General features: G+C 35.4%; 1 protein-coding gene across 13 annotated transcripts in view; it reads left to right on the forward strand.

Annotated features, from left to right (window-relative positions):
• The window catches only part of ndst1b (N-deacetylase/N-sulfotransferase (heparan glucosaminyl) 1b), a 194,386-nt gene that overhangs the window by 160,689 nt on the left and 13,709 nt on the right, over nt 1-19,988 (forward strand). For 12 of the 13 annotated variants that reach the window (XM_073934933.1, XM_068215924.2, XM_073934936.1 and 9 more), the window contains 3 exon segments: nt 3,381-3,563; nt 10,410-10,506; nt 14,812-14,935. In XM_073934933.1, coding sequence (XP_073791034.1) covers nt 3,381-3,563; nt 10,410-10,506; nt 14,812-14,935 — 404 coding nt within the window. 13 annotated transcript variants of the gene reach the window in all.

The raw sequence follows: 19,988 nt of genomic DNA on the forward strand, positions 1-19,988 counted from the left end.
GGTCATGTAGTATATATTTTGTTTTTAACTACATAATGAGAAAGAAGGGGGGCAGAAAATGTACTTATTTCGCTCACCTGGGTTAGAAGTGAATTAGCGATTTCTCCTCAACTTTTTTGTTTGACCGGTTGTGATGTTGCTCAGCTGACACGTCAAACAGACACGGGTGCTCCTGCCAAATTTACACTAGTTTTCTTTATATTTTTGGGTCCAAATAAACTAAAACTGAGCACTTTTAACTTCTACCCAAACCCCCTGCTGTGGCCTGCAGGTACACACACTAGTGGATGCTGCGCTTTCATTGGCTGTAGGTAATCAACAATGTTATTTTTAATCAGAACACATTTCTCACAGCATGATTTAAATTGCTGACAGCTCCAGATATTTAGTACGTGGACCGATTTGCCTGTGATTTCTGCAGTTTCTCAAAACCTGTCGGCGAGTCAACATCGGGGCTAAAATCATGCAGTATGAACTCGACATAAAAGGGAGCTTTTAGTCACATTAATAATTGACATTTTGTCTCTGTCATTAGCCTAGTTGTCAGTGCACCAACATACAGTATAGTGCACTACAGGTTTCCTGAGTTCGAGTCTAGACTTTCTGAACTTTTCTTGATCCCAAACATTGTTCTCTCCAACTTAAGCCCCGTTTACACTAATATGTTTTAGTTTATAAAACACATGACTACGGTTATGCCTTCTGTCCACGCTACCCCAGAGTTTTCGAGCCCTGAAAACAGCTTTTTGAAAACGCTGGAGAGGCCTTTGTGGTTTTTAGGGGTGTAACAATACATAAAAGGCACGGTTCGGTTCGGTTCACGGTTTTGGAGCCACGGTTCGGTACGGTTCGGTTTCTGTTTGCTGTGGGGTTAGGGTTGATGTCATGTTAACAGCAATGCTCAGGGACAATTCACTTAATAACAAGAACATCTTACCTTTTTCTTTATTAACTTTGTCATCGCATTTTTAGTACAGTCAGGATACCCGAGTAAACAACTAGAATTAAATAAATACCTCCAATATAGACTAGTCAGAAAAAAAACTATTTTCTTTAGTGCAGCCATCTTAACTAAGTAAACTAAAATTAAATTAATAACTGCAGTGTAGACTAGTGAAAGATCTTCTTCAAAAACACCCTAATATCCACATTCTCCGATGAGAGGCTTGATCTCTGTGCAGACACAGACGCTCATTTTTAATTATATGGTTTCATTTAGATAGATAGGTTTCCGTTTAAATTAATGAAAAATATACATATACTGTGTTTGTAAAGGGTTTTTTCATGACATATTCACCAGTAAAATACATTGCGGTTGTGTCTGAAACTAATGTTAGGGTTGTAGCCGGCTGTATGTTTGCCTCCCGATCTCTCACTCTCTCTCTCCCGATCCCTCTATGCCGGTCATGTATGTACTGTAGGTCCACCTTCACGACAGCTGATGCCTGACATTTCTGTAGGTCCGCCTTTTTGACAGCTGATTGGTCAGGAGACCGATCTATCATCATTTGGCGACGCAGCGCGGGAATGTGAAAAGCATGTCAGGAAGAGCGGGAGAGAGAGCGCTTTTTCCTTTGATCTCGTTTTTCGTGTATTTTTCTGACATGATTATGATTTTTGTTGTTTTTGCTTAACTTTCGTTTGGGTAAAATTATTTTGCATTACTTTTGCCCACTTTAAGAAATTTTGTGAGGTTTGCACATTTTTATTTCAATTGATTTGTATATTATTTTTTAGCTCCGCTCCTTCCTGACAATATAGCTGCATCTTCTCAAGTTCAGTCTTAGTGTAAGGTGGATAGGGAAAATGTCATACGATTTCCATTTTGCAAACATGTAGAAAATGTATTGTTAAAGACATCAGGTAAGAGGTGAAGGTCATCTTTGTTTATTTTATTCAGTAAAAGCTGAAGACCTTTTTTTTCTTTTCATCAGTTTAGCGAGGTAAGAGGGGTTATATTCATGAGTTAGAATTGTTTTATTATATTTATTTCTTTTGTTTGTCTTCACTATCACCCCCTTGCTCGAGTTTAACTAATTTTTGTTTGATACTTTTGTTTGAATTTGTTACTTTATTATATTATTTTTATTAGTGTAAATATTTCTCTTTTTTTGTATATTTGGGCATTATTCTGGTTTTACTTTTGTACAATAAATCACTTTTGTTGGCAGTTCTGTTGCTTACACCCTCATATTGTGAAATTACCCCACTTTTTAAATGTTTTTCCTTACAAGTAAGTTTCATGAAACAGTTGAGACAGACAGGCGTGCGCTTTGTCTACGACACGAATTCTATTCCTGTACTCAACTGGAAAACCAAAATGTTTCCACACAGATGACTTAAATGTGTCTTGGGGATCTGCAATCTCAGTACTATGTGAAACAGCCATCCTGCGTCCAGTAGTAACGAGTGTGATGCTTACTCAAGTCACATGACATAACATGCACTAAAATACTTTAGAATATAATATTTAGAACAAATCCTCATCATTACTAAAACAATTTAATCAAATATGATATTAAAGATGTGTTTAAATTGGTTCAATTAGTTAGAGACAAGTGACGTCAACCTCAACAATGGGCAGCAGGGGGCGTGAGAGTACCGCGGTACGCCACGAGAGTTTCGCGATACGTATCGTGGGTGGTGTATCGCGATATTTCGGTTCAGTTTTAATATCGTTACACCCCTAGTGGTTTTACAACACTGTTTCTCCAGGTCAGTGTGGATGGGGGTAAATATCTGAAACGGAGACGTGGCTGCAGACGTTCAACAACCGATTGGGCCTTTTTCTCAAAATCATATACACAAAGTTGTCCTGAATTCTTTCCCTTTAAGTTCAGACTTTGTGTCATGCGTTTTTAGCAGTGTAGTGTGGATGGGGAGCTTTTCAGAAGCGCTAGATGAAATACCACTGTGGACGTGAATAGTTTTCATTCTAAAACGCATCAGTGTAAACGGGGCCTTAGCTTTCTGTCAGTATACTGTCCAACCAGAATAAAAAATCTGTAACAAAATGCCAAAACAATCTTTAATAATGGACATTTCAAAGATATCAAAATAGAAATCCATTATATTAAAAGCTAATGATTTTTACTGTTTTACTTGAAATAAAGCAGCCTCAACTTTTAAAAACACTGAAATATCTTACCAAACCCAAACATTTAAATGATAGTGTTGGTTTTTTAGGGCACCTGCCCAACCGTTTAACTCCCTTTTGAGGGTCAATCTCGATGTAATTTGCAATTTCAAAGATTCCAACAAGATGTTCTGTAGGAAAATCCCAAACCACATTCATTCCTCAGTGTTTAATAAAAGACGTTTTCATTACACATTTATCCAGTTGTCTGAGCCCTTAATGACTCTCTGCACTTTTCTTTCAGATCAGCATCTTCATGACCCACCTGTCCAACTACGGAAATGACCGCCTTGGCTTGTACACCTTTAAGAACCTGGTGAAGTTCGTCCAGATGTGGACCAATCTAAGCCTGCAGACTCTCCCACCTGTTCAGCTGGCGCAGAAATACTTCCAGATCTTCCCCGAAGAGAGAGACCCCATCTGGCAGGTAACAGGGGAGCTCCGTCAGGGGTCTGGTCTGACCTGCTATGATTATGGCAGACAAATGTGATTTAATTCAGTGGGAGCAGATCCACCTAGGTTGATCGGTGTTGCCGTAATGTGCGGCGAAAGCTTTCGTATGGCTTTCTGCACATTTACTCTGATGTACAAAGAGTGGAAATGGTTTTCCGTGTCGCCTGCCAGGATATCAGAGGATGCTATTTTCGAAATTGCTTGCTATAATTCAGTTGAAAGTTTGAGGCGATGCTGGAGATCTGTCGTTCTCTTTGTGTCTTTCCCTCCCTGCCTTCGCCATTTCAATTCATCCAGTTCTTTATTTCTACTAGTCTCCCTCCTTTGTTTTCTTTCACCCTTAGAGCAAGAGAAAGTGGGAGCCTGAAAGCTCTAAATCCCTCTTTTGATCTCTCTGGTTTTTCTGTCAAGGTTGAGGTCCCATCTCTTTTACTGACGGCTCTTCAACGTTCCACAGCTTGCGCTGCTCTGAATAATCTTCTTTCCTCTGCAGTGGTTTTCCCCAAAAATCTGCAAGCGTTCAGAGGAAAGATGCAACTTGGAAAGAGTTTAGTTTTTATTTTAGACTTAACACTGTGGTTCTGTTACATCATATGTAAGCTAGTTAGCTGTCTGCATCCTACATGGCCAGCTGTCTTTAAAATAATAATTATGCTTAACAATACTATGGGAAGTTTAGCACTTAAGTTAACTATGGCTGCATTTATACTGCAGATCTTGATGGTCAAATCCGATTTTGGTACTGTATCTGATTTTTATGCTGACCTGCTTGCATCATCTTTTAAAACTGACTCGTATCCAATTGTTTGCATTTATACAGCACATGGCCAAGGGAAAAAAAGAGCAGGCTCCGACTGACTTCTGAGAATAAAAGTATAATTTTATTATAGAATTATAATAAATAAATAATTTTTTTAAATGTCTACACACGGTTCCATTTTTAAAAAATTCTTTGTGATAAGCTGTTTTACTATATTTTATGACAGAAAAGTTTGTGCCCTTTCTTCATCTTTTTTTAATCTAGGCATTTTTTTAAACCAGTAGTCATCTTAATTTAATGTCCATGGCGTGATTTATGCATGTGATGTATATAATAGTTTATATTGGTTAAGTGGTGGTTGTTGCGCTTTCTCTCTCACTCTCATTAACATGCTTAAATACTTGTGCTATATTACAATATAAACGCTTTCTTTATTCTTCGTGTATGAGATTAAAGGGTTGGGACTCTGCTAAAGTATATTCTGAAATGAAAGCTTCAAAGCTGATATCATTGACTTACTTTCTAGCTTTTAAATATGGGCGACTCGCATTGACGGTGAAAATCAGATCTACCTCCTTACGCCGCAGACTCGAGAGCACAGATCTGATTCATATCGGACAAATTTCCACATACGAACAAGGCCTAAATCTGATTGGAGTAAATCAGAATCCATGTGATTTTTTTTCCTGCATGGGTCATGTCCAATCTGTGCTACGTAGAAGGAAAAAAAAATCCAAATTAGAGTCACTTGAACCATGCGGTTTAAATGCAGCGTATTGTGCATGGCACTTAATCAAAAGTAACTGGATTTCAATTCCCACCTCAAGGCCGATCCTGTTCCCATCCCTCCCCCACTTTCCTGTTTTAACTTTACTATACAGTAACAGTGAAACTAAAAAATAATTTAAAAAGCTAATAAAAAAGTAATACTAACTAATCAAATCGATTTAATCAAATAGTAATTGTGTAGCTTCTCAGTAAACTATGGCTCTGTGTAGGAAATGTTTTAGATGAAAATATTGCACAAAATAATGTGTATTTACTCTAAACTCACTCTATAATTTCAGCCAATAAAAACGCATCTTGATATTCTTCAAACATTGACTGCCTGATGATGATGATGATGATCATGAAAAAAGAACGGTACTTAATATTTTTTAATATTCTTTATTATCTTGATGTTGTTTTATATAAATTTAAAGTCAGAATTATTAGACTCCCGTTTATTTTTTTCCCTAATTTCTGTATAACAGAGAGAAGATTTATTCAACACATTCTAAACAGAATAGTTTTAATAACTCATTTCTAATAACTGATTTATTTTATCTTTGCCATGATGACACTAAATAATTTTTGACCTGATATTTTTGAAGACACTTCTATACAGCTTAAAGTTACTGATTTAAAGGCTTAACTAGGTTAAGTAGGTTAACTAGGCAGGTTAGGATAGTTAGGCAAGTTTTTGTATAACAATAGTTTGTTCTGTAGACTATCGAAAAAATATATAGTTTAAAGAGGCTAATAATTTTGACCTTAAAATGGTGTTTAAAAATTTTAAAACTGCTTTTATTCTAGCTAAAGTAAAACAAATAGGAAATAAGACTTTCTCTAGAAGAAAAATAATATCAGACATACTGTAAAAAATTTCCTTGATCTGTTAAACATTATTTTAGAAATATTTAAAAAAGAAATAAAAAATTCATAGGAGGTTAATAATTCTGACTTCAACTGTATATATTTATATATATTTATTTATAGTTAAGAATAAATAATAATATGATGTCACTGTAATGGGACAAGTGAGAGTGTAATCATAAATATGACTTATGATTTTTAATAAGATAATAATAGAATAAAATTATTTTCACAGTGTCATCTGTTCTGTTTCGCCAGCGAAAATAGTTCCCAACAATCCTGGAGCATTTATGCAATACTGCTGTGTTTTGGTCCTGAATGAATCTCTGCGTCAATGATCCATTCATAAAAACAGTCACTTGTTTCCTTTCTAAATGAATCAGTCACTTTGAACTAATTCTTTAATGAATGAGTCAGTGAATCACTTGTCAGGTACTTTCCACCACTGACTATTATTTATCAATGGCATGCATGTTTCAAAATGATACTCCAGAATAGGCTTATAATACACAGCACACAGAAATAGATTCAGAAATTTTTCTCAGTAGTAAAATAATAAACAATTATTTAAATGTTTTGGGGTTAATAATGTTTGTGATTTCAAACATCAAAATGCTCAAAATAGCTGTATGTACCAAAAAGACAGTAGAAGCAATAATATTGTAAATTATTTTTTTAAATGTAATTGTAATATATTATATCAATGTAATTTAATTTAAAACAGTTTCGCTGCTGATATTTTTGATGAATAAAGAAAAAATAAAAACATTTTTTAAGTCTAGTGAAACATAAATATATTAATTGTATCTTCTGAACAATAATAAATAAATAAATGTCTTAAAGAACTTATCTTCTACATATCTTTTCAGTAATTAATTAATAAAAACAGTTACAAAGTATGTGTAATAAACGTATAATTATCTTTGTGCCAATAATATGCATGACAACCAAATAATTAGCAAAATCTGCATATCAATTAAAGAGCCCATATTATACATGAAATAGGGTCATATCCTGGTTGTAAGGGTCTCCAACAACAGTCTAATATGCATGCAAGGTCAAAAAACACTTTCATGGTCTTATAATCTGCATTTATTTTTACCTAATTATCCCAGCGACTCCTGTATGAATCGTCCAGTGATTCATTTGTTCCCAAACCCCTCCTTAGCACGGAGCTAATCTGCGCTGATTGGACCGATGACAGTCTGTCGCGATTGGTCGACTGCCTTCAGTCAGAGAGGGAAATGGCCAATAGCTAATCAGCAATTTAAAAAGTAATCACAGTTCATACACGCTCGATAGTATAGACGTGGATTTTAGCTGCCACACTATGGCGAGTGGATAGTGCCACGGATAACCGAACGAAGGAGACAGTCGTGTACTGGCCATACCACACACACACAAAAACACACACACACCTCCGGATGACAACGCTCCCGCTTCCGCCCGCACCCGCCAGGTTTTAGCCTGAGAACCCGCTCCGTTTTCTGCCCGCCGCGCCCGGTCCCGCTAGAGCGGAGAACACAACCAAAAATCATCCAGTATACAGTCCAGACAGCCAAGCTGTCGTTCGTTCGTTCGTTCTCTCTCTCTCTCTCTCTCTCTCTCTCTCTCTCTCTCTCTCTCTCTCTCTCTCTCTCTCTCTCTCTCTCTCTCTCTCTCTCTCTCTCTCTCTCTCTCTCTCTCTCTCTCTCTCTCTCTCTCTCTCTCTCTCTCTCTCTCATACGCGCGCGTGCGCACTAACACACACACAAGCACCACGCAGACTCTCTCTTTCTAATTCGCATAGCAATATCCGTGATATTGCTAGACAGCCCGCTCCCGTCCCAAATTAAACCCGTTACCGACCGCTCCCGCGATTTATTCGGAAATTTATTCCCGCGGCTGTCCCCGCGCCAGATTTCTGCGGCGCGGGAATAAATTTCCGAATAAATCGCGGGAGCAGAACTCTAGCACGGAGCTCCATAAACAAACAGCACGCGTCGCGTTTTTAACGTGACTTTGCACGCGATAAGATCAAATATCCAGTTAACCTGATACAGTACACGCGGTTACAAGTAACAAATCACAACTAAATACATTTGCAAGCAAGAGTAAACGAGGCAACAACTTTAACCGCACGTACTTACACTTGAGAAATGGAAGAAACCCATCCTGATGTCCATCAGTTACTCTTTACTGATCCTTCCTTTAACAAACTCAGATGAAGTATTCTTTGTAGCATGTAGCTTCCAGAAGTTTCCAACTGCTTGGTTATAATGCTGAGGTTTCATCTTTGGGTAGGGACTCAATATATCCATCTGCAGTGTGACTTCAATCGACCGGCATGTTTGTGTGCGTGTGTTTGTGGGTGTGCGTGTGTTTGTGGGTGTGTGTCTGGGTTTCTGCGTCAGAGGGCGGGGCCTCAGGTTTGAAATCTCCCGGGTTTGCGCGTGCACGTGAATAACTTGGTTTCGTTCGTACGTCATGGCGAAACACCTAATGAGTCGGTATCAAGGCGACTCGTTTGAAGCACTATGAGTCGACTCTTTTATAGATGAATCAACCGTTTTAAACACTGTATTCTTACAGATTTAAGCCTTAGCTGGATACTTCGCTTCACTTAGAGCTGTGTTACACACTACATGGAGGGGAATTTTCAAAAACCCATAATATGGGCTCTTTAAAACAATATTAACTGAACTTACAATGGAATATTTTCTCCCAAATTTCAGAAGGACAAGTAAGTTTCTGAACATGATGCATGATGGGATACGCTTATCCTCAAATGCCACTTAAAAGCACAACCATTAGTGTGGATTAAGTGTGCTATAAAGACTAGAGATGTAATGATTCACTGTGAGTCGGTTAAAAATCGATTCAAATATGTGATGATTCAAACCGGTAGAAATGTTGAAAGAATCGCGATACATATTTTGAACAGAGGCTTGTTTAAGATTATCTCTTCTTAAGTGTATCACACTGATACTATATAATTAGACAAGTAATTAAATATTAATTAATAATTATAATGTAAATTTTTCTCCTTCATAATCATGTTCAACCCCCGTCTCTATTCTACTATATAATTAGTAATTTTATAATCAGTATTTTATGCCACTGGCCAGTCCCCTGGACCAGAGGGGGAGATGTGCTGATATTTCTTTTTAAAATGTAAAATCCCAGCATAGTCACAGATTTACTTTGTTCATTTTTAACGAGTCTTCTTTAGTTTGTATTATTATTATTATTTTGAAATTTGTTTTTAAAATAGCAATTTAGCTATGGCAGAAAATTAATTATTTTGCAAAACGTGCATCAATAAGGAAAAAATAAAAGGGCTCTTCACCTTAAATTTGATTCACATAATTTGTTGAAAAATCGTGACTAAATCTTATCGTGAGATTAGTATCAGGCATCGTATGGAATCGTGAGTCAGGTGAATCGTTACATTTCTAATAAGGACTCTAGATTAAATTTTTTTAGACCTAGGAGACACAACCTTGCACTCTTCCTGTTGAATCCACACACTATCATTTGGCCAAGACTGCAAGTGTGGGTATTTGGACAAGCCCTACGCAGGCTGCACAAGTTTACCATCAGCATAAACTGTAGTCCCAAGCGTTCATCAGTAATAAATTCAACGCCCAGATGTGTTAATTCAGTGTAATTTTCCATTTAGCACTGGCAAGTAGTCAAGCAAAACTCTTCGGTCATTAGTGCCGCAGCGTAAGCTTTTCATTTTCTCATTAGGAGAGACAGGTGTTTGATTGCTGCGATCTTAATGCACCGTTTGACCGGTTTACATTTTTGTGCAGGTTTTTAATTTCGAGGCGAGGGTTAAAACCATTACTTCATTAGCATCTTCGGCTGTGCCGGATGAAGGGTTTAGTATGGTTGCTGCAGGACATCTTTCTCCCAAGATGCTTCAAAGCTCATGACAGGGCCTGGTTTATGGTTTATGCTTTTGATTTTTATCTGGCTAATCCCATAAAGCGGCCACCTCTGGGATGTTATTACCGCAACTTCTGAATTAATATAAAATCCGCTTGTTATTGGACTCTACTGATGTGTTGTAAGATATTTGACATGCTCGAGTAGTTTGTTTTAATTCGGCCAGATAACAGCAATTTCTCCATAATGCCCTTTTCCTGCTAATGCTAAATCTGCGCCCAGATTCCGATATTTTCTAAAAGCATCATGAACTTTTGTACATCACTGAACTTTCTCTGAATTTTAAGACGTAACGTTAGAGTTCATCTCGCCAAGGGTAATATTGTAAAGCACCAAGCTCATGCTGACTGTGTGAATTGCTCTGAGAGCAATTTTATTCTTCAAAATTTCCTGCTGGTTATTGAGGCACAACTGTAGTGTTTTTTTTTTTTTTTATTGTGAATTTGCTCGTTTCAGTGAAACTTCATTTCAGCTTATTTCTTACTGTTTCAGGACCCCTGTGAGGACAAAAGGCATAAAGACATCTGGTCTAAGGAAAAGACCTGTGACCGTTTCCCCAAGCTGCTTATCATTGGACCTCAGAAGACTGGTGAGTGTTAAATGCACACCACATGTGACCACTAGCGCCATCTAGCTGTGTCAGCTAGAGATTTTTGTTTTCAAACCATGCAAAATAGCTTTCCTGCTAATGCTATAAGCTTTCTAACACAGTTTATCATATGTAAATCTAAGAAATTGTCTTTCATTGTTGTTATCATTAGTATCATTGTCATTATTGTTCTTACTACTATTTTTAATAAACAGACATACATTGCTAAGCATAAATGAGTTCACCCCTCACAGATCTCATTTATTCATTTTCTTGTTGGCCTAGTCCCTTTATTAATCAGGCGCCGCCACAGCGGAATAAATCACCAACTTATCCAGCATATGTTTTACCCTTCCAGCCCCAACCCAACACTGGGAAACACCCATACACTCTTGCATTCACACACATACACTAAGGGCAATTTAGTTTATTCAATTCACCTATACTGCATGTATTTGGACTGCGGGGGAAATCGAAGCACTCGGAGGAAACCTACACGAACACAGGGAGATCATGTAAACCCCATACAGAAATGCCTACTGACCTAGCCATGGCTTGAACCAGCGACCTTCTTGCTGTGAGGCAATTGTGCTACCCACTGAGCCACCGTTAAGCCCCCTCACAGATCTCTCTTTTAAATGAATGTTTTCAATATAAGATGCTTTTCAATAAAATATTTGTGCATATACATTAGATCCATACCAAAGCCAAAACTGGAAATAATCCAACAAAAAAGCTTAAGATTAGAGTCCGACAATTGTTTTTTGAGAATACATTTTAAAACAACATTGAATAAAGAGGAAAAATCAAGAGAAACATAAATATAAAATTAGAAAATGTGTTGAAAATTTTGTTTGTAAAGTTGTTGTTTTTTACAATAACTTGTTTGAGATTAAATGTATTATTCTTCTATTCCTAAAGAATACTTTTGTACATCACTGAACTTTCTCTGAATTTTAAGACGTAACGTTAGAGTTCATCTCGCCAAGGGTAATATTGTAAAGCACCAAGCTCATGCTGACTGTGTGAATTGCTCTGAGAGCAATTTTATTCTTCAAAATTTCCTGCTGGTTATTGAGGCACAACTGTAGTGTTTTTTTTTTTTTTTATTGTGAATTTTTATTGTGAATTTGCTCGTTTCAGGGTATTTGGATATCAGGTGACCACTCTTATCTATCAGATTTAACCGTTTAATAAAACAGTTTAGTTTTTAATGCATCAATATGTATTTGCTATTTTTACAGAGATATGGATAAAAATATTCTCTTAAAACTCTTTTTTTATCAGATATAACTAGGCCCACAAGGAATCTGCACGCGCAGAAATCTGCAGATTTTTAGCCCATGGAGTCTATTTATCTACTTGTGTTAATGTGTCTAAATTTATATTTGTTCAGTTTTAAAATGATTGTCATTAATATTATGCACTTATATGTTCACATGATTTATTTAAAAAAAAAAAATTGTAAAGTAATATTTTCTGTCTTTAAGTAGATCTATTATACATGAGACTTGCTTTGTTTACCAAATAAGTGGCTTTAATTGGATATGCATTGTCAACATAAAAAAAAAAAGTTGAAAAGGTATTATTTTTTTTATTTAATATATTAAGTTTTAGTTATGATACTCTCAAAATCATTTCACATAAATCCGTAGATTTTTTTTTACAAAGTTCTGTGCAGAAACAGCAAAAAATGTCCACAGATTCTCTCCGTCCCTAAAAATATAATCGTTTAATAAAACTGTTTGGTTTAAATGCATCAAACTATATTCACTGAGAAATGGATAAAAATTTTCATTTTCAAAATGGGGTGTACTCATTTATGGTTTATGGAGCATTGAATATGTTGACTGGCCTTTATTTTGTTTACCAAAATGTTTTGGATGACAGTGATCCAATGTTTGGTTATTTTAAGATTTTCAGATTTATTAGGTTATATATTTTATATAAAGAATATCAGGATATCAGGTTATAAACATTTACTAATCTTTTCCAATCTTTGTGTGTGCGTGTGCGTGCGTGTGTGTGCGTGTGTGTGCGTGTGTGTGCCTGCACGCGCGTGTGTGCGTGTGTGCGTGTGTGCGTGTGTGTGCGTGTGTGTGCGTGTGTGTGCGTGTGTGTGCGCGTGTGTGTGCGTGTGTGTGCGTGTGTGTGCGTGTGTGTGTGTGTGTGTGTGATAAAATTCAGCACTATTTTATTTTTTGCTGGTACTAATCTTACTTCAATATGTAATGTTTGTTTATAATAATTCATTTGTGAACATTTTCACATATTATCAAAACAAAATAACGATCAAAGATATATATGAACTATCTCCAACCTAAGTATAAAGACTGGGAAAGTAAAGTTTTTTGAAAATTATTATTTGGGTCGATTAGTGTGGTTATTAACACAATATTATTGTTTGCTTATTTAATTATTTACATATTAAATACTTAACATAGTTTAGAGCTTGATTTCATGTTCAGCCTCATAGCATATGGATACAACCTTTCCTAACACTTTCTCCCTCAGCCCTGGATGCTCCTCAGTAAATATGAATTTCACTTTTACAGCGTTGACTAATTAAACTTCTAAAGATGTCTTCAGGGAGCAATAGCCCACTCTTGGAGTAGGTAGTAAAATGACTGTGTTAATCTTCTTCTAAAAGTTAGATTAGGGGGTACTGCCTTAGAGTGACTTCATTATTATTATTATTATTATTATTATTTCTTTTTTTTGCCTTGATTACTCCACTTTTCAGGCTTGTATTAGCACACTGCATCTCGTCAGTGAACTAGGATTATAATGTTACTCAAGACGCTTAGATCCTACACAGTCCCAAAATATGAATATACTATGAGGGTATTTTTCAAATTTAGATTTCTGTTTTCAGTTATTTTGTTGTAAATTGTGATTTAACTCTCATACAAGTGAAACGTTAATTGAAAAATGTAAAAAAAAAAAAAAAAAAAAAGAGTGTCCCTGCATGCAGCGTTTGTGCATGAAAGCACCTCATAAAACTGATTTCAGACATAACTATTTCATTATATACAACAATATAAAGAGAGTTTGATAATCACTAAATGAAGATCTGCTTGATGCTTAAATATATCTGCACTAACTAAATATTTACGTCTTGGTTGGAATGTCATCAAAAGTAGAAAACATTTGTCAAAAATGTACATTTACACACAAATTGACACTCAAGCAGCATTTTGACATGCAGTATTTTTTTTTAGCTCAACTGTTATAAATGGAATTCTGACAGTTAAATTAAATACATATAGTAAAGACAGCGAAGGACACGTCTATGCTGCCTTTGAAAATTGATTAAAAGAAAGTATCTTTGGAGACAGGAAGCGAAGCAGAATTTTTGTTTGGACATACCATGATGTCGTCCTGCCTCAGAATGATGTCTCCAAAGGCAGCATGTTAAAGCTTTCAGTAGCAGGCTATGAATGTCACAACGTTTCACTTTTTAAAGAGATTGTTCACTTCTAAATAAAAAAAAATCTTTTGTTAATTTACCTGCCCTCAGACCATCCAAGATGTTTTTTCTACCACTGAAATTTTTGCTGATTCTTGGTGATTGAAGTCAATAGGTATTCAGATAAAAAAGAAAAATGATATACCTGGACAACAGATTGAGGTCTTATGGATCAAAGTGGTTGTTATGTGGAAGAAACAAATACATTTTTATGTTATTTATCTTGAATCCACAGTAGGGCTGCACTGTCTGCACAATATATTGTTTTATTTCGATTTCGTAATGTGCGCACACACAATAGTCACATCGCAAGATATGCAATGTTGAGGCTGAATTCAAGTTGACCAGTAGCCACAGAACTCATGTGATTTGTAGAGTCACTGCCTAGATTAACCATAAAAGATTGAAAGTTTATCATTTGCATGTGTTTTAATGACTGTGAGCATTTAATAACATCTAAAACTTTTGAGTACAAGAAATTATGTTTGGAGGTGTAACAAAGATTAATTATTTAATTATTGATACAGAATTTATACAATTTATGACTAAAAAAAAATCTTATTTCTAATCCAGATATTTACATTTCAAAGTAAAAACAGGAATATTTTCCTCCCCCATTGGCAGGTAATTTTGCTTGTTTTAGGGAAACACTCTTAATTTTGACTTATTTGTTCTGAAAGTGAAAAAATTAAACTTTGTTACTTGTTTTAAGAATTTTTAGATAGTTTGACTAAAGAAAGAAAAGCATTTTTATTTTTATTTTTTTATAAATTTTTGTACCTGAATACTAGACTCCCCAGAAAACTGACCTGTTCACTTTCTTCTGTGTTTTTCAGGAACCACTGCCCTCTATCTCTTTCTGAGCATGCATTCAGATTTGACCAGTAACTACCCCAGCAAAGAGACCTTCGAGGAAATCCAGTTCTTCAACGGCCGCAACTACCACAAAGGAATTGACTGGTATGTAATCGCTTTCTATATCTCATCTTTAAAATGGAATGTTGCCTGTGTAACTAAAGCTATAGAATAGAATAGAATAGAATAGAATAGAATAGAATAGAATAGAATAGAATAGAATAGAATAGAATAGAATAGAATAGATCTTTATTATTATTGCCACAAGTACAATATTTAAACAACAATCATTTGGTCTATAAAAAATTAAGCACTGAAGTTACTCAAATAATTGGATAAGAAAATAAATATATCTAAGATAGAATATGATCTTACATGCCCTCAGACACACATACATAAAACATTACCTTTGGTGTAAATCTTTAAGAAACTACATTAATTTAAAGCCTAAATGTGTGTCTTTTAATCTGTATATTTTAGCTTTGCAGTCAACTTTATGATGACAAATATTGAGGTTCATTCACAGCAATGATGATACATTTTACAGTAACTATATTATTCGATAATTGTTCTTAGTCCACAGCACAACTATGAGGCTGATTCATATCAAGCACTATAGTTATAAGCATTAATATGAAGAGAAATGTATTTGTGTCCTTACTGACAAACGGTAAAACATGTTTATCTTTAGTTATTGCTTTTTGTTTATGCATTACCCCTTGTAACCAGCAGATGTCCTCAGTTTGCTACTAGCACATCTGATCAGTGATTCCAGCTTGTGTAATATTTATTTTAAAATATATTAATCTAATCCAATGAAAATAGCAATCATAGCCAGTGTAGTAAAGAAGAAAAGATATCACAATCAACAATTTTCAAGCATTTTCAAAGCATGCAACAAACTTTACTGGATACCTGAGGTACTTACAATTTTATACTTAAATTTGAGACCCTGGCTTGCACAACCTCCTTGTATTTTTGTTGGTATAGCTGATTGTTTTCTAAAAGTCATTATATTTTAATAATTTTTGAATAAAGTGCTTGAAATCAAGCAGGGCTAATGTTTTCCGTAGCTTTAAACTGCGCAAACTCTTTACATTTCAATGGATTCTGACTGGCTTTAGGTGCTTTATCATAATAAAAAATTCTGAAATTAATGAAAGTTATTCCAATGATATTGTTTCTCTTTATTTTTGTCATTATAGTTGTGGTCTGAACTCTGCTGCTGTTTTACATTCAGAATGTTTAAGAACTCTATCTGTATTGTTATATTTCTACTATTTATAGCAGGTTTAGTACATGCTTGGTGTGAACGGGCCTTAACAAACAGTCAACCCTAGCAATCTGCTAGTTAATTTGTGATGTACTGAATGAAAACATTTTACTTGTTTGAACCTAGAAAACTCTTTCAATAGCCATTTGTGACCACTGTTTAGTCGTATTAAAGCAAATATTTTACAAAGTTGCGATGTTAACTACAGTTTCCTACATAACAGAAACCAGTATTTTAATGATTTATAAAAGATGAATCACTGTGTGACCATCTGAGTTTAGACATGGATATAAATATAACAATGTTGTATTACAGCACACTGTGAGCGTATATTGGTATAATTTGTTGTACTTTTTTTGGCATCTGAGCGTTTGGCTCTGGAAACTATGGACCCTTGACATCACACCACAAACCAATGGTAGTTCAAATGGGTTTACCAGCAGAAATAAGGTTTTCTGGAAAGTTCATTTCGACTCTAAAACGAGTCTTAGACCAACTAAACTTTTTGCCTAATTATTCATTCTTTTTTTCATTTTTCCCAAAGTATATCAAGGCCTTAAAATTATTTCCAACTTCTTGTCTCTTTAGAAAGTTTGTCAACACGGACAAAAAAACCCACATTTCATGGCTTCTTTATAGCCAATAGCTCTTGTAAACTGCTATGAAGTACAATCATTGTAAAGGTCTGGCATGCTTTGAAGTAAAGAGTATTAAGAGACACAAAGGCTAATGTTTCCTTGAAAGGAAGGCAGTATGGGTCATTTTCAAAACAGCATTACCAGCTCTTTCTTTACCTCTTTCAGTCGTCTTGAATGTGACTAATAGAAAGCAGGTGTCTGATGCACATCATCAAGCACCTCTGTCTCTCTCTTCCTGTCTTTCATTTTCTCTTTAATCAGTTGGGGAAAAAATGACTGCGGTTGATGGTTTTGATCTCAGAAACAAGATGCTGATTATAAAAAGAGAGACGCGTTTCAACAAACAGAGATAAACAATAGTGCAGCCTGCTTTTGTACAAGTTCTGAAATGCAGTTTCTATCTGGACTAAATTTACAGGATTCATTCATGCAAATAAATGTCAATTTTGTTATTAATCGTTCATCCTCATGTTGTTCCAAATCTCTGAGAAGCTAGTAACACAAATAACAATATTTTAGATGAAATCCAGGAGCTTCCTTTTTCCTCCATAGACAGTAACTACTAGGGATGTAACGGTATCAGAATTTCACGGTACGGTAATACCTCGGTATGAATGTCACGGTACGGTATTTATTGAATCATTTACAGGAAAAAACAAAACTTATGAAAATACTCCAAAAAAGTGCCAAAAGTGTCAATGACATACAAATTAGTCATCTATCTGTAAGCTTTGAAACAGGAACTTCAATTTTAATAACAAAAAATTATTAAACCATGTAAAAAAAAGTTTCAATTTAGTATTGTTGAAAACTCATCACAATCAACATTTAATCACACTCAGCCCACCTACCCAGATGAGAGCTCTGCTAGTCGGACTTCTCATCAAGCATCTCCCGCTGGATCTAATCTCACTATATTTATTAAACGGGATATTTCATTTATCTTGTTGTCTTTATCTAACGACATATTCCCTGACTTTAATAGATTTTTTAATAGATTCCCTGAATCTATTACTTGTTCTCAGGTAACGTGTTTTGGCTGAGCGCAAAGATAAGTTAATGATTAATGTAATCACGTACATTCTGTATATTGACTGATCGCTTGCCTTTATTTCCTATAATGTATAAACTTATTGTATGTTACACTTTTAAAATGGCCATTATCGATTCTTAAAACTGATACTCAGCAAAAGAGAGGGTGCGTTTCGTATTTTCACTGAAATTGAAAGGAGGCAGTTGTTATCGGCTCCGTTTTGTTATAAATGTCCACACAGTGAAGATGACGCTCATCTTATGCAGCACGACGCCTCAACATGTCTGCTGTCTAAGTTGCTAATATTAAAATGAAAATAGGCAGTTCCTTAAATCATGTTTACATTTTATTGTTGAGAAAGTGAAACAACGAAGCCAGGGTGATGTGAATGAAGTTATAAAGTACACTGTTCCCTTTGAAGATTTACCCGTGTCCTCGGTATAGTCTGCTTTTCCATATCAAACTGAGAAGAAGAGACTGCAGCCTTGATCAAAACTTGCGAAGTCTGAACTTACACGGAAAGAATGCAGCACTGAACTGTGCGTGTTAGGCTACTTAATATTCAGGAAAAGCCCCAATCAGAGGCGAACGTCTGCAGCCCCGCCTCCGTTTTCAGACGTCTCCGTTTTCCATCATCCACAATGAGACGGAGCAGCAGCGTTTCAGAATGAAAACAACCTCTCCTGCGTTTTCGAAACGCTCCATTTTCGGCGCTCGAGAACTCCGGCGTAGTGTGGACGGTTGGCGTAACCGTAGCAAAACTTATGTAAACGGGGCCTTAGAGTTTTCCAGCTCTTTTCATCCCCGCTTCTAGCAGCACACTCCATTTCCGCATTACTGGATCTTTAGCGACAACAGACCGCAAGGGATGATGGTCAAGCATGGGCTGATGGGAACAGTAGTTTTCGTTACCTCCCGTTCGCTTCAATCGCCTGAGCAAATTTTCTCAGAAGACCTATAGTTTTACCGAGTCATGCGACTTCGGTAATATCGAAAAAAATTTATATTGCGGTATGACGGTATTTACAATACCGTTACATCCCTAGTAACTACGTTTCCAACCATTGCATTTAAGATATGCGAATCCAATAAACTGTTGAAAAAAAATGTATGCACAAAACTGAGTAGGATAAACTTTTTTTCGATAAGAAAAAACTGCGATGAAAACAGTTTTACTAAATTCCAGTATGCTCATTAAAATAGTCATATGATTTTATCATAAGAGATCATGTGATGATGAAAATGTGTGAGAATGCACAAACCAGCAGGCTGAGCACATCTGAAATATTATTTTGGTCATTCTAAAACCATTAACCGTTTCAGTATTAGTGTTATTATATTATTAATTACCTCCAGAACTGTCAAGAGTGTCTGTGCTCTGCGTCCCAGGGCTTCAAATGCCACCATACATTTACTGTGTGTCGGCAATTGTCTTTTAAGATGCAACTCATTTATTAAATAAAAGGTTCTACCGCAGCAAATTCTGTTTTCACTTTTGATATTTGATGCCAGTTAGTAAGTGACATTTCTGTTCGCTTTGACTTGTCGGATGGTAACGCTGCTTTATTCGCACATTTTTTATGCAATATTAATAAAGTTAATTCACATTTTTGTGATCATGACACATTCAATTTAATTTGTTTAGCCCAACATTAATTCTGTTGTTTTACTGATGATATAATGGATATTTACAAACCCATAAGTCATAAATACTTGTGTAAATGTTTGAGTCATACAGTTGAAGGCAGAGTTATAATTTTTTTTCATGATTTTTATTTTTATTTTTTAAATTTCCCAAATGATGTTTAACAGAGCAAGGAAATTTTCACAGTATGTCTGATAATATTTTTTTCTTCTGGAGAATGTTTTATTTCGGCTAGAATAAAAGCAGTTTTTAATTTTTTAAAAAACATTTTAAGGTCAAAATTACTAAGCTATATGTTTTTCGATAGTCTACAGAACAAATCACTGTTATACTATAACTTGCCTAATTACCCTAACCTGCCTAGTTAACCTAATTAACCTAGTTAAGCCTTTAAATGTCACTTTTAGCTGTACAGAAGTGTCTTAAAAATGTCTAATAAAATATTATTTACTGCCATCTTGGTAAAGGTAAAATAAATCAGTTATTTAAAATGAGTTATTATAACTATTATGTTTGTAGATGTGTTGAAAAAATATTCTTTCCATTAAATGGAAATTGGTGAAAAAAAT

The sequence above is a fragment of the Danio rerio genome, chromosome 21, assembly GCF_049306965.1.
Source record: "Danio rerio strain Tuebingen ecotype United States chromosome 21, GRCz12tu, whole genome shotgun sequence".
NCBI classification, from domain to species: domain Eukaryota; kingdom Metazoa; phylum Chordata; class Actinopteri; order Cypriniformes; family Danionidae; genus Danio; species Danio rerio.